The sequence below is a fragment of the Dipodomys ordii genome, unplaced genomic scaffold, assembly GCF_000151885.1.
Source record: "Dipodomys ordii isolate 6190 unplaced genomic scaffold, Dord_2.0 Scaffold5, whole genome shotgun sequence".
Lineage (NCBI taxonomy): Eukaryota > Metazoa > Chordata > Mammalia > Rodentia > Heteromyidae > Dipodomys > Dipodomys ordii.
Genome location: NW_012267221.1, coordinates 5625002 through 5647700, shown reverse-complemented (window position 1 = coordinate 5647700; position 22699 = coordinate 5625002). Strand labels below are relative to the sequence as shown.

Below are 22699 nucleotides of genomic sequence, written 5' to 3'. Positions count from 1 at the left end.
AATCCAAACCAAGGCCCCATGCATGCAAGGCAAGCACTTCACCACTGAGCCACCTTTCCAGCCCCTCACAAAACTAGTTTAATAGTATGGTTAAAACCTGTGCATAAGATAATCTGATGTAGCCTTGTGACTAGATCTCAACATTCTACGTTAGGACTGTTAAAAACCTATAACCCTTTTTGTATTTAAGAAACAATTATATTTTCACAGAATGTAAACCCAATTTTAAAAGCATCTAGACCAACTATGGAATACAAAGATTTTTAAGTATGCTTATTATACATATCAAGGTGGAATGAGGGAGGAAAGGAGAGGCAGCTCCTTGCTACAGAACACCAATGTGATTCCAAGATAGACATTTTTATATTACAGAAAGAAATGGTAGAAAAGCAACAAAATCTTGAATGCTCTATTCTTTTCTGAAGTTGATGATGATGTTGCCAAAGCTATAATAGCTTTGATTCCCATTTTCAAATCAGCACAGCACCTTGCTTCTATATTGTCCATATGTCTCTAATGACCATACAACACTTATATGACACAGAAACACTTCCCAAGTGAAAGCTGCAGATGTAAGGCACAGGCATAGGCTCTGGTTCAGATTCTGCAAGATCTGTCAATAACAAGCAGCTCTCACTGTTTTTTCCCAGGACCTTGTTGATATATTTCAAGAATTTGAAATAAGAACACATACAGCTGTTAAAGGGCATAGGCTTATGAAGCAGGAAGCAACATTCAGGGAGTTTTTCCTCTCTTTTTTTTTGCGGGGGGAGGGGGAATAACTGGTACTGGGGCTTGAACTCATGGCCTCATGGTCTTAACTTGGTTTTTTTTTTCCTTCAAGGCTACTGTTCCTACCACTTGAGCCATTTCTCCACCTCTGGTTTTCTGCTAATTAGATGGAGATAGTCTTTTGGAGTTTTCTGCTAGGGCTGGCTTTGAACTGTGAATCTCAATCTCAACCTCCTGAGTATCTATGATTATAGATGAAAGCCACAGTCACCCAGCCTACTTTATTTCATTTTTTTAAAGTAGCTGCTACAATTAAAGAATTGAACTTCCTTTTGTATACAACTGTACTTGAGCTTGTGGAGAGAACATAGAGGTTTAACTGAAGTCAGAGTGAGAAGCAAAGTATCTCTACAATTACTCCCAGATGAGATAACCTGGTATTCATTCTTTCATTCATTCCTTTCTTCCTTGATCCCCTTCTCTTCTTTTTAAGTTATCCAAGTTCACAGAAAGGAAAGGTCCCAAAGATGTTAAAAATGAATGGGGACAGAGCCAGAGGAGCAAATGACTATAGAGGAGGAAGAAGCCCAAAGAATGAAAAATATGAATACCAAACCTCTCCCTGCTCAGTCCCAATGACCTCATGTTGAACCACTGCCAACTAACTGTTTCTAAACCATCAATGATCAGAGAATATATTTCCTCCACTGTTCCACTACTTTGATACTTTGTAGTATTGTAAAGATTTAGGAGTAAGCAAGATCTAATTTCAATCCCAACCTTTCTTTCCTTGTGCCCTGTCCCCTTTAAGAGTGAAGATTCAGAACCAAATAAATCCCTGAAGCTTTCTTACAACAGCATCTTCCTAGTATAAAATGACATCCTGATTCATTTTACTGCTGAGGCAGGTTAAATAATGTCCTCCCCATCCTGCCATACAGAGGTGTCCTGTCCCAAACACTTGTATCTGAGACTATGTTTCTTTAAATGGTAAAAGGGTAAAAACAGACATGGTTAAATTAAGGAGTTTGAGATAGGAGATTACCTGGATGGGCCCAATATAATCAGAAGGGACCTTAAAAGGAAGGAAGCTGGAGAATCAGAGAGAAGCAGTGATGGAGCAACAGAAACACAAGATGCTATGTTGCTGAATTTGCAGGTGAAGGAAGAAGTCATAAATCCAAGAATACAAGTGGTATCCAGAAGCTAAATGGAAGAATCACCTCTCTTTTGGAATCTCCCAAACCCCTACCCTATTTGTGTGTGTGTGTGTGTGTGTGTGTGTGTGTGTGTGTGTGTGTGTGTGCGCGCGCGCGCACATGTGCGCACACACAGAAACCTGAGCAATGTCCTGGAGCTTTTGTGCTCAAGACTAGAGTTCTACTGCTTGAGCCACAGCTCCATTTCCAGTTTTTTGGTAGTTAATTAGAGGTAAGATTCTCATGGACTTTTCTGCAATGGCTGGCTTTCAACTGTGATCCTCAAATCTCAGCCTCCTGAGTAGCTAGGATTACAGGTGTGAGCCACCATTGCCTGGCCCATGGGCTCTTTTTATACTGCCTATCTACAGGATTATTAAGATAATAATTTTTTTTCGGTCATAGGGCTTGAACTCTGGGCCTGGGCACTGTCCCTCAGCTCTTCAGCTCAAGGCGAGCGCTCTACTACTTGATCCACAGCTCCACTTCCGGCTTTTTCTGCTTATGTGGTACTGAGGAATCAAACCCAGGACCTCATGCATGCAAGGCAAGCGCTCTACCACTGAGCTACCTTCCCAGCCCCAGATAATAAATTTTTTTACTTTTAAAAAAAAGTCATCCTAGACTTGTACCAGGGCATCTTTCCCTAAGAGCTCTGATCCAACTTACCTTACCCTCTTCTTCCATACCTTGTCTTGAATAGATATTCCTTGTCTTGGCAAGAATCCTCCATTTACCTTTACAGAGCCTACTATTTCATCTGTCAAAATATTTATTTAGCCAGCACTGGTGGCTCACACCTATAATCCTAGGCACTCACACCTATAATCCTAGGCACTCAGGAGGCTGAGATCTGAAGATCGCAATTCAAAGCCAGCCTATGCAGAAAAGTCCCTGTGAGTCTTATCTCCAATTAACCACTGGAAAAGTGAACGTGGGAAGTCCTCTATCAATGGCTCCTTTTTCCTTCAGGAAGGCTCTTACAGTATAATTTGCCCTTTTAAGCACATTTTCTTGAAAGATGCTGTTATCTGTCCTTTCTAGCTCCAATAATAAAGTCTACAAAGCTTTTAGTCACGAAGATAAATCAAATATTGGTAGAATGAAGGAAAAGAATGTATAAAAGAACCAACTATGAAAGTATTTTGGTAATTTTCACACAGTTACTGAGGTGAACTATATTTTTCCAAAGATAGCCTCAGCTGTCTCTCTCATCCTACACGTTGTTCACACAGGGATCCAGGCACTGCAGTCATCAACAAATGAAGCCAGCTGCCTTCTCCTCAGCACCTAGGTTGACCTTCTACCTCGGGGGATTCTATGTGACCTCTCACTATCAATGCTTGCTCTCCAAGTGGTCCTGCCTGGGTACTCTGTCACAAGAGCCAGGTGTAAGAAGCCCAAAACTCCTGCAGTTCCACATAGATGATAGTCTCAGCTGCAAGCTTCAAGGCACCAAGGTCCTAAAATGAGATACCTTAGTGAGGAAGTCTCCTAATGAACCTGTGTCATCATTAGTGCTATCTTCCCTCAAAGACACTAAACGCAATGGGGCAAAAATCCAGGAACCTACTAAAACTAAGTCTGGGCTATTATATTACCCATGAGCAGTAACTGCAACAGTTAATAAATAAGCTATGATCCTTAGAACTATTGCTGTCTCATCTTCCTAATCTTGATAAGATGAACCAGTCAGAGAAGAGTCTTGGTGAGTTAGATCAATCTTGATTTTGGTCTGTTAATGTGACATATATACATACTCTAGGACTATGACTCACATTGTATGAGATGAAAGACTCGAACTAGTAAGCACTCTCCCTTCCTTGTCAAAGATGTCACTACATATGGAGTTATCTGGGTGAATTCTGATGGACTTTTAAACTCATGCCCTCAAATGTTTTCAGGTTTAGATTAGAGGGGATTGATCTCAGAGGGATGCTGGAAACATGAAAATGTCTGCCCTTTTTCCTGTCCAGTTTGGGCCACTGTGAATAAAACTCGACAGGCTCTCTTCAATCAATTTAATAATAAGTAGCATGAGGACTTTCAAATGGCCAGTAGCTAAACTACATCAGCTTTCTTAGGAAGCCTCCTAGGAACAGTTAGGAAATGAAAATTACTGCCACGTATTACATATGAGAGAGCTAGTAGCCTTGAGTGACTGACTCCCTTAAGAAGTCTCCATGTACCTATACAGGACCGGAGGGAGGGAGCAGGCCTGTTAGTCAACACTTTTCTTCTCAGACTAAATGTAGTCATTATGGAAGCAGATGAGACCAGGATCTGGAATCCTGATGAATGCCAGGCACACCTTCTCAGCAGTAGCTGGGAGAGCTGGTGTTCGAAGCCCTCTGGGCTTTATCGACTGTGTCACAGCAGGCTGTTGCATCATAGTCTATATGGCCTCCGTACCTATTATTTTTAATTGGGATTGTAAAGGTGATATACAGAGGATAAGATACCTAAGTCACGTCATGAGTACATTTCTTTTTAAAAGGTGTCACCACTTCCCTCATTTTCTCCCAGTTTTTCTCTCCTATCCCCACTTACAAGTTGTATTATCTATTAATGTATTAACATATTATCTAGTGAGTACCACTGCTGCATTTGTTCACTCTTTGTCCCTTCATTTTGTGTCCCACACCACCTCCCAAGGACAGATAAACAAAACAAAAACAAAAAACAAAAAATAACAACCTCTAGGTTCCTTTTCCTGTAGTTCATTTTGATAAATATTATTTCATCTGATCAGAGGCATACAGGTGTTGTGGGTCTCAGTACTTTTTGTCCTTCAATTCGAATAGGAACATTTTTTGCTAGACTTTTAGAGCTACTTTCTTAACTATATCTAAGAACACAAAGGTTAAAAAAAATGTAGAAGTCTAAGGAAAAGGTTGAGGAGTGAATAATATCCAAGTTGAGGACTGGGAAGGTGCCTCAGTGGTAGAGTGCTTGCCTTGCATGCATGAGGCCCTGGGTTCAATTCCTCAGCACCACATAAGCAGAAAAAGCCAGAAGTGGCGCTGTGGCTCAAGTGGTAGAGCGATAGCCTTGAGTTGAAGAGCAGAGAGACAGCGCCCAGGCCCAGAGTTCAGGCCACACTACCGACAATCCAAGTTGAAAAATCTCAAGGTTCCTGTGGATAAGTGGATTCAATATGATGGTTATAAACCTCAGTGGGGGACTGGTTGAGGTCCTTCGCCAGGAGGTATAACTGTATGACCCAGTGAATGGCTAGTTACAGTCCACATTGTTTGGGAGAAGAAAAAAAACTTGAACAGAGGCTCAGCTGCAAGTGCCTCCTTCTCCAGGCTCTCAGTTAAGGCTGTGTGCTTCCTTCCTTGCATTCTTTCTTCCCTTCCTTCCTTCCTCCCTCCTGCCCTTCCTTCCTTCCTTGATAGGGTCTGAACTCAGGGCTTCATGATTGCCAGGGAGGAGTTCACAGGTATTCCACTGCTTAGTTGTACTTCTGACTCAGTGTGTGTGTGTGTGTGTGTGTGCGTGTGCGCATGTGTGTGTGTGTGTGTGCGCGCGCGCGTGTGTGTGTGTGTGTGTGTTATATGTATGCCAGGGAGGAGTTCACAGGTATTCCACTGCTTAGTTGTACTTCTGACTCATTGTGTGTGTGTGTGTGGTATGTATGTATGCTGGTCCTGGGGCTCTCACACTGGATCTGGGCACTGTCCCTGAGCTCCTTTTTGTTCAGAGCTAGCACTCTGCCACTTGAGCCACACCACCACTTTGGCTTTTCCTGTGATTAACTGGCGGTAAGAGTCTCACAAACTTTCCTGCCTCGGTTGGCTTCAAACCACTATCCTCAGTAGCAAGGCTTACAGGCTTGAGCCACCAGCGCCCAGCTCAGACTCTTTTTGCTCAGAGTATTTTTAAAATAGGGACTCAGCTTTTGCCCAAGCTGGCCTGAATCATAATCTACTCTTTATGCTATAGCTGAGATGACAGCATATATTACTCCATTCTGCTTTTTGAGCTGAAATGAGGTTTCAGTGCCTAGAGCCACAATACTTCCAATCAAAGCTTCCCAAGTAGCTAGAATTACAAGTATAAGGCCCTAGTGCCTAGCAAGTCTATGAATTTGTTGATATTCTTCTAACTTACCCTTTTCTCTTGCGTTAAATTTCAGCTTCTCACAAACAACAATATAATACAGTAGCTTTTACATACAAATGTATTTGGTTTTGTTGCTGCTGTTATGTTTTGTCTGATCAACTCAGTGATAAGAAATAAATACAGCCATGAAACTCAATCAAAAACATCAGTTTAGGGAAGATGACTGTGTGTTTCAATTAGCTAAATTAGCCAATAAGAAAAAACAAACAAACAAAAGGAAAACAGAGGATCTTTGTTCTCACTCTGGTCCTCATTTCAGGACCACACATTTTTAACACAGATGTGTTGACTCCTTTTAGCTGCATTTTAGAGAAAGGCATTTAAGGAGTACAAGAATTAGCTATTAATGATCTAGGCATCATCTACCCATACTCATGTCTCCATCCATGACACAAACCACACAAAGTACAAGTTTACCATCTGAGTCTGTTGTGATTAGAACTCATTTATCATCATATGTATTGAGCACTGCATATGCCTGTTCAGTAAAGTCAGGCTTAGCACCAACTCCACTATAACTAGCAAGGCCTTTAAAGGTTAATAGTCTTCCCACCATCAGACACATCTACACTAGAGGTACTCCATCTTATTCCTAAAGTTTTCCTGTTAGAAGATTCACAGCAAATTTATTGGGAACAAAAATAAATGAGGAGGAGGAGGAGGAAGAAGAGGAGGAAGAGGAGGATGGGAATTAGCTTGATAAGATCCTTAGTATTAACTGAAACATGAAAATGTAATCATATGTAAAATTTCATCAAGAATCACAAGTTACTTTTCTTTCATGTACATTTGAGTTAATTGGTGCTACTCAAATTAAAAACAAATTAATTGGCTCAAGAGGCTATAGAAGTGCTATGGGTATGGCTCAAGCTTGCTTGGCAAATGCAAGGCCCTGGGTTCAAACCCCAGTACTGGGGAGTGGGGTGAGGGAGGTGGGAGGGGAGGGGAACAGGTACAGAGAATGAGATTCCTGCTACATTATAACAAGTAGTCATTAAATTTCATGTCAGTATAGGCTGCCATAGACACATTCTGCTTGTCTGGGCTCTGACAATTACCAAAGCCAGAGGATCTACCTGTGCAAAAGCACATCTCTGCATCACAAAAAAAGCAGGTGTTGAATTTCCTTCTTCCATCCCTCATAAACAGTAAAAAACAGTACTGTTACTTTCTTCTCCTTAAAAGGGACACAAAGCTTTAAACAGTAAACTTCTTGAAGGTAAAAACCTCTTTTCGTACTATGTCCTGAATTCAGTGCCCACTAGGGTTCCCTCTCCCATGGGTGTTGCCAACTGACCCAAGCTCCACCTGAATAGTCATTCCAAAACAGACAGGCATAACATCTAAACAGCTGGCTCTGAGCCTCCCTAAGCTAGAAGATTTCTATAACATTGTGAAAATGATTAAAGAATGTACCCTTCATTATTATGCATAAGAAAAAATCTGACTCACATAGAGATGGAAAGAAAAGAGAAAATTTAAGCAACTAAGCTGGAAGCCCCATTTTCCTATTCAGAGTGGGTTAAACAGGCTGACATGCTCTTGCTGTATTCATAAGAACCAAGTTTCTCAAGGAGCATGTTCCTGCCATGTCCTAATTCACAGGGTGAACAGGGAGATGCTTTAACTTAGGTCTATGTGGATGCTATAGCCTGAGGTAAATCCAGGACAAGAGCATACAGTTCTGTCCTCGACCCTTCTCAAACATGGCACAGAGAAACACAATCTCAACACCCTCCATCACTCACAAGTAATTATAGAAAGGAGGCAGGTTTAGGTTGAAGCTTAAAATACTCAAAAGTCAGCAGAGACCACTAGAGAATGTCTATGATCCTAACTAGTACTCAGGAAGCTGAGATCTGAGGATCAGGTTTTGAAGCCAGCCTGAACAGGAAAGGCTCTTATTTTAGGCTCTTATCTCCAATTAGCGACCAAAAAAAAAGGCAACTACCAACCTTGAACAAAAAGGTAAAGTAAGAGACAAGCCAGGTGCTGGTGGCTCATGCCTATAATCCTAGCTACTCAGGAGGCTGACATCTAAGGATCTTGGTTTAAATCTAGCCTAGGCAGGAAAGTCCATGAGACTCTCAACTCCAATTAACAACCAGAAAACCGGAAGTAACACTGTGGTTCAAAGCACTAGAGTGCTAGCCTTGAGCACAAGAACTAAGGGACAGTGGTCAGGCTCTGAGTTCAAGCCCCACAACTGAGCAAGAACAAAAAGGGACAGCACTCAGGCCAAGTTCAAGTCCCACACATACACATACTCAAGCAAGCACACACACATACTCAAAAGTCAAAATTAGTTTTCACTGCTAGCTATTAGATTTAGTAGGACTATTTTTTCCACAATTAAGCATGTCATATGCCCAAAATGTATTAATTATTGAGAAAATTATTAGCACATATTAACTGTACAAAGGAGTTTTGTTGCAGTATTTACATATATGCGTATGATATACTTTGATTAAATTCACCCCCTCTATTACTCTTTCATACACCTTATGTTTTTAAACAACTTTAAACCACTTGCATTACTCTACTTGTATACTATTTGTATACACAAAGTAATCTGATCACATTCACCCACTCTCACCTCTGGCATCTACCCCCAATTAGTCCCCCAACAAAACATAACACAGAAAGTTGGAACTCATTTCTGTAAGTATTTGCTTGCCTACTATGTGTAAGAAAGTTATTCTATCTTAAGAGAAAATAAAACTAACCCATCTCAGGAATTGCTGGTTTTACTTCTGATTCTATATCATTATATCTTTAGAACATATTTTAGTCTATAGTATAATCAGATACTAGGAATAGTATAATAAGGGTTACTGATAATTGTACAGTAAATGCTTCCAGTGTAGAAAAAACTCAGCAGGTGATATTTCAAATAGGATTGAGTACCAGCATGTGCTATTCTATTTATTTTTCATTTTAAACCCATCCACCCAAACATACCTCTTATTTATATGTGTAAAATTTATATATTTATACATAACATATAAAAACATTCACAGACAAGCATTCATGCATTCTTTTTTTTTTGGGGGGGGTCCGGTTGTGGGGCCTGAACTCTGGGCCTGGGTGCTGTCCCTCAGCTCTTCAGCTCAAGGCTAGCACTCTACCGCTTGAGCCACAGCACTACTTCCAGCTTTTTTCTTTTTGCTTATATGGTGCTGAGGAATCAAACCCAGGGCCTCAGGCATGCAAGGCAAGCACTCTACCACTGAGCCACCTTCACAGCCCTAGCATTCATGCATTCTTGACTCCAAAATCTATTTATTTTGGAAGCCAGAATATGAATTTAAATATTCACTAAAAAGACACTACTCGGTTCTCTCCATGGCTGGCAGTAAGAAGAGAGATAATGTCAAATTTTGAAGGTCTGACTGGGAAATAGAAACAATGCAATGAAAGGGGGAGGAGGCAGTGTTTGCCTTGACCTTGTTTTAAGTTTCCCAACTCTCAAAAAACAACTAGAACCAGTCTCTAGTAATATGGCAGCTCTTGATTGAATGCAGTTAAGGTGAAGTATGGAGCATAGTATCTCTAAAGTCGTGCCAACTTTAGAGACTTCTTATGTGAGACCCACAAACATCTGGACCCAAATCAGAGCAAAATTTCATGGAAGTTCAGAATCAAGAAGATCTAATCTTAAACCTGGCACTGCCACTATTCTATTATGTGACCAGGGGTAAGCCAGTTTGAAGGTATTAATAGTTATCCCAAGGGTGTTGCTATACAACCAAATTACTTCCTGTGTGTAGCTGGTATATAAAAAAGGTACATTAATACAACAAAGATGACCAACAATACTATCTGGTTTCTACTCAAGAGGATTTCAGAAAAGATAACAGTAAGTTTAAAGTCTCTCTGAGAGCACCATTTTAATCCACCTTGGGTCTTAATCCAGAAAAGCACTAGAATTGAATAGAATTGCCAGAATGAGGTATAATTTTGGCCGAGTTGCTACTTTAACCCAAGACTCCAAGTACCTCCAACTTTCTCTAAGGACTAATTTTTAGGTTCCCTTCCTGAACAGCCTGATATTGAAGCATTTAACCATCAGACACTCAGCTTGGTCACTATCTACTGTTCACTGCCTCTTGGAGAAATTAGCTAATATCTAGGTCAAGATGACTTGATATCATATAACTGAATCCTTAGTATCTTATTACCAATGCATATGGTTTCTGCAACCATACTGTTTATAGCTTTCTTGTTATTCTAGGAAAGGACCACTTGAAAGATTACAAACTTCTAAAATAGACATATTATTTATTTGATAAGTTTTTCATAGCATCCAGCAAAGCAATGATAATGAGGCTTAGGAGAAGAAACTATGATGAAAGAGGTCACAAATTTGCATGTAATTATTTCATATTTATCCCTAATGAAGACCATATAGAAAACCTATTTCTAAATAAACAAAGCAAACTTGTTTCTAAACTGGTTCTTTCATTTCCTCCAAAGAAAAATAGATCATTTTTAACTTATGCTAGAAATGAGATACCCCAAAAAAGCGTAATCTAGACACTTTGAGATATGTTAAGATCATTATGTCTCCCTCAATGATACCTTAGACACTCAAATTTGTAATCCTTAGTTCCTTAGACTAAGTGAAAAGGCAAATCATTGTGTTCACAGATGTCCAAATATGAAATGATTATTATTAAAATGTATTAAGACTATAAGGTATCCTACCTCCTTGAAGTTATCAAAAGCTGATAAAATTATTTCATGGCCGCCTCTGACCAGACAAACAGCTGCCAATAGCTCTAAAACAAGGGCTTTTGTCCTGTTAAAGCAAGAAACAAAGAGAAAAATACAGATCAGTGGAAATACCATGATGAGTTATCTACTTGGGAATATGTGGAGAGAACACTGGTTAAACTGTGGTTTTAGAATAGGAGCTATTAGCAGGAAAATCAAGATAAAGTAATGTTTTACATTTTAAATCTGCTCACTTGCAGATGGTCCAGAAAAATCCCATATGACAATACAAGTTTTTATCATTTCTTCTTTTTATTCAGGAGATCTGAAAAATGCTGGATTGCAGCTGTACTAATAAAAGAATTATTTCCTCTGACTCAAGAATATAAAACTCCATCTGAAATATTTTGGAAGGAGGACCTACAGATGCATTCTAAATTTACAAATACAATGTTGAAAGAAACAACATGGTTTGTTCATCATAAGACTGAGTATTTCATCTTTCTTCGGGAATAAAAACTATTGCCAACTTCTTAACAATGACTGTTCTGATATTCTACAATGTCAATAATATTTCTTAAAAAAATGAATCACTTCCCTGCAGTGTAGAGCAGGGACAAAAACACATGGCTATGTAGAATTTTAGTAAACTAAGGAAATTACTTCAGAATTGTGAAAGGTTTCATCAAGGAAAAGTTTGAAAGAATACTATTCAATATTTAAATAAGACTTTATAGTTTATACTTCATTCCAAATCAAATGTTTAACTTATAATCAGATTTTGTGATTAATTAACAGTTGTCAGATAACACCATTTGTAGAAAATTATCTGATAAAAAGAAATTATGCAATTGAAATGCAAGATATCTCATCTATATGGAAAACATAATCACCAAAAGCTATTGATGAGGACAGGCTTGTAAATGTAATCTGTGAGGCAATTCATACTACGTGATGCTGGCTTTTATAGAAAGGAAATCTGCACATACAATTATTTGTGATTCCTTTTCTGTTTGGTAACTAAAGCTATGTACATTAGGATAGCAGCTGAATTAATGATGGTTTTAGTCAATTTTCAGTATTAACTAATCAGCTAAATCTTTTTCTTCTAGTCTTCCAAGTCTGGGCAAGCTTGTAAATTAGTCCTCTCCATCAAATTTAGCAGCAAGTATTCTAAGAATTAGCCTTGAAGGGAAAGAACACTTAAAAAAAAAAACAAGGAATGGCTAGTATTATCTTCGGGTGCTCAATTCTACTCTATGTAGAAATGTAATTTGACAAGAAAATATTCTACATAGCCAAAGTTATAGCTAGTCTTGTGTTTATGAATATGTGCATGTATCACACACACACACACACACACACACGCACACACACCAGTGCTAGGGTTTGAACATAAGGGCTGGCTGCTGTACCTTAGCTCTTTCTTTTTTTTTGTTCAGTTGTGGGGCTTGAACTGTGGGTCTGGGCACTGTCCCTGAGCTCTTCAGTTCAAGGCAAGTGCTCTACCACTTGAGCCAAAGTGCCACTTCTGGTTTTCTATGGTTAATTGGAGATAAGAGTCTCACAACCTTTCCTTCCTAGGCTGGCTTTGAACCATGATCCTCACATCTCAGCCTCCTGAGTAGCTCGATTACAGCCATGAGCTACCAGTGCCCAGCTGTACCTTAGCTTTTTCTACTCAAGGGTAGTATTCTACCACTTAAGTCATACCACCACTTCTGGCCTTTAGCTGGTTAAATGGAGGTAAAGAGTATCAAAGACTTTCCTGCCTGGGCTAGCTTGGAACTGTGCTTCTCAGATCTCAGCCTTCTAAAAAGCTAGGATTATTGGTATGAGCCACCAGTTCCTAACTAATTGCCAGTCTTATTTCAGAAAAAACATGCACAGAAGTTTCTAAATTCTAATTGGGGTTCTCTGTTTCCCCACTGATATTTAGACTTCATATTACACAGAATGCTTTACCTGGGGTTCTTGTTGTTCAGGCTTAGTGCAATCTCATTGACAGCATGTGGATGAGACATGACCATGTTGAAACCATACTGAAATGTGGCAAAGAACAACAGCATTAGTAGGTATGTAAAGACACTGTAAATGTAGAAATCTGGGTTGGAACATGGCTCAAAAGCATAAAACGTCTACCTCATCTGGCTTATATAATCATAAATGCAGTTATTATATCACTATTAGATCAGTGTCGCAATATATTTGCCTATCAAAAACTTCAAAATTATTGGTGTACTTTGTATATATGAAAATACTACATTGAAGCCTATGATCTAAAAAGGAAGAGATAGGATGAAGGGAAAGAAGGGGTATAACTGATTGGATACATTGTATGCCTGTGTGAAAGTATAACAATGAACACCCACCCCTTACACAACTAATGTTTGCTAATAAAAAGACTAATAAAAAGAGATATCATATGTTTAAAAATTTCAAGAATGATGTCAATTATCAAGGGCATCTTGATCAAGGGCATCTTTCCCATTATTTATGAATGAGCTACATGGTTTCCTTATTAAAATAATGAGAGTCCTACCCTAGCAAATTTCAGCTCCGTGCTCATTAACTTACTTCAAAGACTAAAGAAAACAAAGTAGTGATTGATTCTCTAAGGTCCATCCCAGGTCAATTTATTCTGAATCTCAATGACAGAGCCCTGGAATCTGAATTTTGTCATTTCCAGGGGTGACAATCACTGTATCTAGTCCCTTCTATGGACAAAGCCTGTCTGCATCAAGGGTCTAGAATGCTGGCTTTGATTTGAGGTAGAAAGTGCTACTTCACCATTTTACAAAGGAAGGAAGTCAACAGGAAGAATATTGATTTTGCTAAGTTGAAGAACTATCTGATATTCTAAACTCACTCATCTTATAATCTTATTTCTTCTGACATTGAGAAAACATATGCAATTTGTATTTAAAAAATATTTTTGGAAGCTGCAGCAGGAAGATAATAAGTTATTAAGGCCAGCCTGGTCCACATAGCAAGACCCTATCTCACGAAGGAAAATAAAAGGCAAACAAACAAACAAACACCTTCCTAAAACTATTGAACTACTACCATACCAATCCACATACATAGACCTGTGGCTCACCCCTTCTTCCCAAAGATAAACTGAGTCCTTGACCTTGACTTCATCCCCTTCCACCTACTTAAGAACATTACGTGATACAGAAATTCCCAAACTCCAGGATTTTACCATCTGATTGATTTACTTATCACCATTAGTATAAAACATGAATCAAATGCTCAATGCTCTTATATGAATTAGCAACAAGGCCCTCTCTTGACATTGTAGCCTATGTCCAGCTACTGCCTCTGCCTCTCATTGTTCAACCATACTTTAAAAGAAAGATACACCCAAACACAGGGGGCTTCTGCTGCCTTTCCAGAGTATCTGAAGTCCCTCTTCCTGTTTCCTCAGAAATGACTCCCATGAGGCTTTCATCTGCATCACTCACCTCAAGATGTTCTTCCCCAGACAGCCCATGGCTGAGGCCACTGGCCAAGCCTCGCTCTTACTCAGCAGCAGTATCTGACCAAGCTGAGCAAACCTTTCACCTTGAAGCATACCATTCTACTTCTCAAGTTCTCCAGACAGATTCTCCTCTTCTCTGACATTTAAACAAGTACACCTCAGAACTATTTTGGACCTCTCTTCTATCTACTCCTGTTCATTTCATTTCTAGATTTCCCCTACCATTTATATATTAACTACTCTTAAATTTTTATCCTCAACCTAGAACTCTGTCTTGACATCCAGATAGCTACTCACTATTCGCCAGAGATCACCATTTTGATGTCTAATTGATATCTCTCTGTTTAAAACCCCAAATGGAATTTGTAAAAATGTCTCTGAAATCTGCTCATCTTACAATCTTCCCTGTCTTAGTAGATTGCAACTCCATCTTAAAAGTGCCCAGATGGAACCACTGTCTATTCCTTACCTTCTCCTCCAGCACAAACCCAGTGCTTGTTGCCTTTCTTATCAACTTAAGTGAGAAGCTGACCAGCTTGGTCTTCTCCATCCCTATAATCTTGGTCCACACCACCATGGGCACTTACCAAAGTTACTGTGAATGCCCTCTTAAACACACAAGCCAGAGGGGTCACGGTAAATGCAAATTATTAGTTTTCTATTCATAACAAAGTCAATGTCCTCTCACGGGCTTGTAAAGTCCTAGCAAGACTCTTTGTCTTCTACCCTTCTGCTTCCTCATTCTAATCCAGCCAATCTGACCTCATTTCTATGCTTGGGCAGACCAGTATCCCTATCTTTGGGCATTCTATCTACAGTCTTCTTACCCTAATCTTTCTCTTAGTTCTGTTTCACATAGTTAATGGTTCGTAAATGTTTTCTCCTTAGTGACACTTTGCTAGCTGGCCTATTTTAAGTTGCATGCAGAGTTGTAGCAATATTCCTACATCCTTTTCACTTTTTCCACAGTACTTAATAAAAGTTCTCTGAGTTCAAAGATTCCTAGATTTCGATCTTCACTCTCCCCTGTGCTTTAGAAGAATTGTTTAACTTCTCTTTGTCTCCGTTTCCTCCTAATTAAAATGGGGAATTGTAAGGCTGGCTCTCTCATGAGTTAATGGATCTGAGAACATCAAACCTATAAAAACACACAATGTGTTGTATGTTAGCTTTCTTTTCATTTCATCATTACATGATCTACAAAACTACATCTTTTACCAATTTATTTGTGCATGATCATTATCCTCTCTCTAGAATGTTCTCTTGGGCACCTATTTATGTAATCTTATATTCTTAGTATCTAGAACTGTTTGACAAAGTCATCAAAATATTAATTGGTTAAGACCAGAGTATTTACATACTTGACATCATAAACACAACCAATACATTTATGCTGGGTTTGAACACTAATAAAGATGCTACCTATGCATATATTTTTAATTTCTCCTGGACCCACCTGTGGCATCCATATAAATGGAACTCCAGCCTGATTCTTACATTTCATTCCGTTATTTCTAATTTCTACCTGTTTCTATACATGGGACATGTCAGTTCACACACTAGATGTCTCAGGCTCTTGCTTTCCACTGTGCTGTTAGAATTAACCCATCCACAAGCTGTGTTGCTTCTCAGGTGAATCAACATCTCAGCCATCAGAATGTGGCACTTCTTAGAAAGTTTAGGAACACTTTGTCCAAGAGACAACAAGTGTAACTCCTTACCCAATCACCATGTAACTGTGGAAACCATGGACTACCCATGTACCAGGCAGCTCATTCTTGTGTTCTAAGGTTGACCCTTTATTGCCCACAACCCAGAGGCAATGATCACAAACATTTACCAAGGTTTCTAGGCAAGTGAAGCATGGCAGGAAGAAAATGTCTTGTTTCAAAATACCTTATAGATTACAAATGTTAATTAAAATACAAGGACAATGAATTCAGTTTTAAGTATCAGAACTTTTTGTAAAATATATAATCTCCTAAAATCCTAGTATTTATTTCAAACAGATATAAATGTTTGAGATAATGAGACCTGAAATTTATTCATCCAGATTCTTTTAAAGGACTGAAGCAAACACATACCTGATAATTCATGATGGCTCGTAAACACATGATGCAGACATGAACGTCATCTTTCTTACTCACTAATCTTGAATTTTTCAGGGTTCTTCTGCTTGGCAAAGTATTATATCTACAAATAAACAGGGAAACTTTGACAAAAATGATCCATTACTTAGGACAGACCACATGCACTTAAAAAAATGGACGCTATTCTCAAAAATACCACCACCAAAACCTATCACCATAAAATCTACTATGAACCCCATTATATGTTGGTTTTTGTTCTGTGCTGGTCCTGGGGCTTGAACTAAGGGCCTGGGCTCTATCCTTGAGCTTTTGTGCTCAAGGCTAGCATTCACTTGAGCCACAACTCCACTTGTGACTTTTTTGGTGGTTAATTGGAGTCTTATGGGCCTTTCCTGCTTGGGCTGGAGTCAAATCGTAATCCTCAGAGCTCAGCAACCTGAGTAGCTAAGATTACAGGCCTGAATCAGCAGCACCCAGCATAAACCCCATTATGATTCTGCAGATTGGGCACCACATTTTCAGGCCAGATACCCAAAGATGATGGAAGTCAACTCCTCTCACAGCATGTAACAAATCAGACAATATGTGGCATTTAGTAATAATCCCTGGGTCTTTGTGGGCCAAGCTCAGTTTGCAAAGGTCACCTGAGGCACCATGCAGGAGGTAAGGTTTAGAATCTTACTTCCACTCACTTGACCTAATTTTCAATCTCACCTTTCAATTATGGAACATGTCAATTCACTCTGTGATATTACATTCTAAAACCTTAATAATATGCAAATGTTTCCACAGCCTGATCCCACACCAAAACTAAGAAGCCAGATGAAAATTTAGAAGGAAATTTGCCTATATTTCCTAGAACAAATGTTTGAAGGACAAGATTGATTCTATAGACTTGACATCGTAAAGCTTTCTACAGATTTATCTTAGCTTACCAGTAGTCAAGAATCTGCAATGTAACATGATGTAGCTAAAAAGAAGTAACACATCAGAGCTTCCATACAAATTTCTGAACTATTGGCTAGGAGCAAAGGTCTTCTCTGTTAACTCCAACTTTGATTTAAAAGCTTATTTCAAAAGTTTTTTAAACTATATTCCTGACAGAGTCAATGTCAGGAATACTCTACACAGTCCCCAATAGCATTCTTTCTTCTTCAACTGACCTAATTACACAAGTTAAAGGAAAGTAGGACTAACATCAACAGCTTTCAAGTCTCTAAAGCACAGAGCAGGTAAAAGCTGAATTGCAAAGACAGTCTCAAATAGATCAGCTAGACAGCTATTTTAAATCTCATGTCCCGTTCACAACCAACCAAACAGAAGCCACACAATTCTTTATAAAAGCCTATTAGTGAACCAACTTGGTTTTAGGAAAGTACTTCAGTAGGTCACACCTGCCTCAATAAAGTTGATATGTAAATATGTTTGCTCATATATATATATATATATATATATATATATATTTAGAAATAAAATTTTAGCAGTGAAAGTTCTCAATCAAAGAAGTTTGAGTTTAAGGCTTAGTAAACCCACTGCCATTTCTAAAATACAACTTTCAACATTTCACTAGAACCCCAGCCTGAGCATGAATGCTGACACTCTGCTTAGAGGTCATCCAGGTTTACACCTTAGTCCATAGCTGAAGTTCCTCCTCCTCTTCCTCTGTCTTTTGTAATTTATTTTAATCTGATTGTATTTCTTTAATGAAATCAGTTATTAAGTAAAGATAGTGTCCTTCTAGAGGGATAGTTTTCTTTCTTTTTCTGGGAGTGGGGAATAGGAGCAGAACTGAGTTTGAATTCAGGATCTCATGCTTGCCTGCCAAGCATGTGCTATGCTCTTGAGCTACACTCTGAATTGTACTCATTACTCATTACCTAACTCATGTAACTGTAACCCCTCGGTATATAAACTCTACAATAACAATAAATAAGAAAAGAAAAGAAATCAGGGCTTTAGAGGCACAAGATACCTGTATATTAGAGAGGATTTTCCTGGAGGCAAAACAAAATGAAACAAAAGCTGTCATTCATATTTTTGGAAGAGCTGACATTTATTGGAAAAATAAAGGGGAAATGTAGGGGAAAGGCTATTTGTATAGAGAAACTAACAGCATCAAAATGCTCAAGCTGTCTTCTATATCAACTTCAAGAATTGCCTGCTACTTTCTCAAGTACTGGACTAAATCTGTAGATGTTAGCATTTACAGATGAGGTCCTATCTCAGAAAAGCTGCCAATTAGGATTCACAAAGCTCTGTGAATTATGGGAAAATTATGAAGCTGATTTAAGATCACAATCAAATAGTCTTAAGCTTCATTTCCTGCATGTAGATGAGGAAATGTTTCTCTTTTGTTCTCTATTTTTCCTTATTTTAATGGTGTTATACTAAAAGTAATCATTGTTGGGGCTTTAAAAAGAAAAGGAAAGAATGCTAAATATTTGTATTAGTTTCATGCCCATTTCAGCATATGAAGTAATGGTAACTGAAGAACTCATAAGTCAGTGCCAATATGAACAATATAAACAAAAGCTAAGCAATATTTGAGAATGTATTTGTGAAACTTACACAGGATATGTCCTGCTTACTATGCCAGTTACTCATGAATGACAGTCAATCTGCCAAGAGGCACACAGCCATAATTTTAACCAGGTGGTGCCAGTAGCACATGCTATAGGGAGGCATTTCTGCTTGAAACTTCTTCAAAATGATTACTGAGGACATCCTGCCAGGCAAGCAAACCTTACGTTTTAATTCAGGAAGACAGTGAGGTGAGGCCAACAAAGAAAACCCTGAGAAGTTGCACTCTTGAATACATTTAACTGCAGAATAGATACCTAGAAATTTCTCCTGCTAACTATATGCTCAGAGCCTAAATTATACAAAACACTCAGTAAAGTTCTAGTTTCAATCATGTTTTATCCTTGATTCACTGCCTACTACAAAAGAGTCCAAAATGGGAAGCTACAATAATTTTTAGCTATTCCCTCATGGTTAGAAACACACACACACACACACACACACACACACACACACGCACACACATCAAGCCAGGTATAGTGGTGCACACTTGTAATACCAACTACTCATAAGGAAGAATCAGGAAGATTAAGAATTCAAGGCTTACCTGGGCAAAAAGTAGACTGCTCAAAAACAAAATAAAAGCAAAAGAGCTGGGGTATAATTCAAGTGTAGAGCCCTTGCCTGGCATGTTTTATCTCCAGCAAAAAGGAAAAAAAAAGAATTAAAAAAAGAAAAAATACTAGGTAATAGACATAAGAACAAGTGATAAGTGATGTGTCTGTAACATTTCTGAGTACAGAGAAACAATCTCTACTCCTGAGTAAAAGCTGGATGAAAAACTCTGGATCACTCAGAGATCTCTATTTATGTCTCTGATCACATAGTCAACACAAACACGAAAGCCACTGTTCACCCCTTGAAGCCCTAATCAACAACATGTATTCATTTGTCTGTGTGTGTGTGTGTGTGTCCACATACATGCACACTAGTATTGGGGCTTGAACTCAGAGCCGGGACATGGTACCCTAGCTTTTTCACCCAAGGCTGGTGCTCTACCACTTGAGCCACACCTTCACTTCTGGCTTTTTGCTGGTTAATTAGAGTTACAAGTTTCACAGACTTTGCTATGGGAGCTGGCTATGAACAGTGATCCTCCAATTTCATCTTTTCAAGCAGGATTACAGGTATGAGCCACTAGCACCAGCTAACAACATATATTAATTTGTAGACAGTTAAACAATCTAGGTAACTGGCTGGGCAGCTCTTGTTAAAATGAATGGTCAGCATGCCCAAGGTCCTGGGTTTGATCCTGGAGAATCCAGTCTGTGAGTGTAAGTCTGAATCTCTTTCAATGCTTCTATTATCCTTGAATATTCCCTGACATGGCCCAATGATGGTCTCCCGAAGTCTGGCAAAAGCTTTCTATGGAACTTTCAGGCCAACAGTTGAGAGATCTGTAATATATACACCTAATAATAAACAAAAGAAATAATATATATTTTTCCCTTATTGAAAGTACCTTTAAACAATCTTTCAAACTACTAAGATATCAAACTAGTATCTACCTATAAGCATAGTAATTAGAACTCCTTTAGAAGCCAATACACAGGCTCAATCCACTGGAATGCAACCTCAATGGGGTCTGTCACATAATTTGGCAGAACTATCCTTGCCCTTTATGGTTCCAAAGTCTGGGCTAATAGTACTTTAACCAAGATTTGGGGTTTTAGGTTTCCTCTCTCTTACCCTTCAGACATGACATCACTTGGGCATATTTTTCCTATCAATTAAACTCATAAAATACTTGAGGCCTAAAAAATATGCCAGAAACTTTTCTGACTGTTCCTATAGCCAAAAGAAACAGAGCTGAAACAGTTCAATTCAGATAGCTCAAATGAGAAGTAATGGAAATATGGGAGGTAGGAGTAGATGGAGCGAGACAGGAGAAAAAAAATCCTAACAAAGTTTTTCTATTAAGTGCTGAAATTTAGTTTGTCTATATATTCTACTAGAGCACCAGATAACAGCTAGATTAGCGCCTATAGTCAAATTCTCAGTACTTCTTAGAGGACTTGAAAGAGCTAGCTGTGGGCCCATCAAATAAATAGAAAGTAATTATTAGCTTGAATTCTAGTTTTTTTTCATTATATTCCCTTTGTCAAAAATGATATTTCCATGCTAGGTGCCAGTGGCTCATGCCTGTAATTCTAGCTACTCAAGAGGGTGAGATCTGAGGATTGCTGTTCAAAGCCAGCCCCGGCAGGAAAGTCCATGAGACTCTTCTCTCCAATTAACCACCAGAAAACCAGAAGCGACACTGTGGCTCAAGTGGTAGAGCACTTGAGGTGATGAGCCGAGGGACAGTGCCCAGGCCCAGAGTTCAAGCCCCATGGCTGACAAAAAAAAAAAAAGAAAGAAAAATTATATTTACTACTTAATGGCTAATTAAGCAGGATATATCCCCACACAAAAACTATTCCAGGAATTCATCTTATTCCTGTGACCTTTAAGCCAGAATATTTCAATGTGCAAGCTAAATTATTCCTTCTTTTCATAAACTTTCTATAAATCATTACCAATAAGCTACAATGACAACTGCACAGTCTGGCTTTCAAAACATTACTTCAGCTAGCTCTGCACTTCCCCCAGCCAGATCCATGCAGTCCTTGTTTCTAAAAGAACCTAGCTACTGCCATACTCTGTGAACTCCTTTCCACTCCCAACCACTCCTCCAGGTCTTACTCTTGGCATTTCACATCTACAGTGAGTTTCATCAGTCTCCTAGATTTTCTTGCTCTGAATTTCTACATCCTTAGTTTTGATTACACAAACATGACATCTAATGTATTTGGCACACAGCCACATGAGGACAAACATAAACACAGTTTTTCTCAGTAAAAACACCACAACACAATAGAAAGAACCTGAGAGTACTCTGATTACAAATCATGATTCTGCAACTTCTCTGGTATCTAGTTTCCTCATCTTCAAAATAGGGCTAAAAAATCCTAGAATGGTCCCCAAGATTTCATGAAATGATAATGCCACGAATATGAATAGGTCCCCTATAAGCCTAGCGTGTACAAATATGTTATTTAGTATACTCTGCTATATCTCTAGCACTTTATAAGGTATCTCTTATGTATTAAGTCAGACCACAAAGGGGGCAGTTTGCTGTCATCTTCACTTACTGGTCTACCAGGTTTTCTTAAGAAATTGTTACATTAATTTGAAAACATATGAGGTAGGTTGCAGAGCCTATCATGGCCACAATCAGAAGCTCCATATGAGACAGATGCCTTAAAAATACACTAGTCAGATAACCTTTCCCCTGCCCCCTGGAGAAGAGACATAAGAATGAGGTAGGACAAGCTATAATCCCCAGCTACTCAAGTGGCAGAGATTGGGAGGATTGTGTTCCAAACAGTCACCCTAGCAATGCGGGAAGTGTAAATAGGAAGGCCACAGCCTAGTCTGGTTCAGGCAAAAATGTGAGACCTTTCCCAAGAAGGGATGATGCATGGCTTTAGATCACTTGCCTAGTAATAAGCACAATGCCCTAAGTTCAGCCCCCAGTACTGAAACATTTTTTAAAGATAAGAAAAGTTAAGTCCAGTCTACTAGAAAATGCTGAACAAATCTGCTAGGATGGTACATGGCTAAACTAAATGTAAACCTGTCATCATTTTTTGCAGGAAACTTTTTGGGTTTTTTTGTTGGTCATGGGGCTTGAACTCTGGGCCTGGACACTGTCCCTTAGCTCTTCAGCTCAAGGCGACCACTCTACCACTTGAGCCACAGTGCCACTTCCTTGTCATCATTTTTGC

General features: G+C 38.9%; 1 protein-coding gene across 3 annotated transcripts in view; it reads right to left on the bottom strand.

Moving 5' to 3' along the window:
- The window catches only part of Fmnl2 (formin-like 2), a 292443-nt gene that overhangs the window by 50985 nt on the left and 218759 nt on the right, over positions 1–22699 (bottom strand). For all 3 annotated transcript variants that reach the window (XM_013030168.1, XM_013030184.1, XM_013030175.1), the window contains exons 7-9: positions 16344–16452; positions 12741–12817; positions 10767–10860 (exon numbers count right to left, since the gene is read on the bottom strand). In XM_013030168.1, the coding sequence (XP_012885622.1) occupies positions 10767–10860; positions 12741–12817; positions 16344–16452 (280 nt within the window). The remainder of the gene's footprint in view (positions 1–10766; positions 10861–12740; positions 12818–16343; positions 16453–22699) is intronic.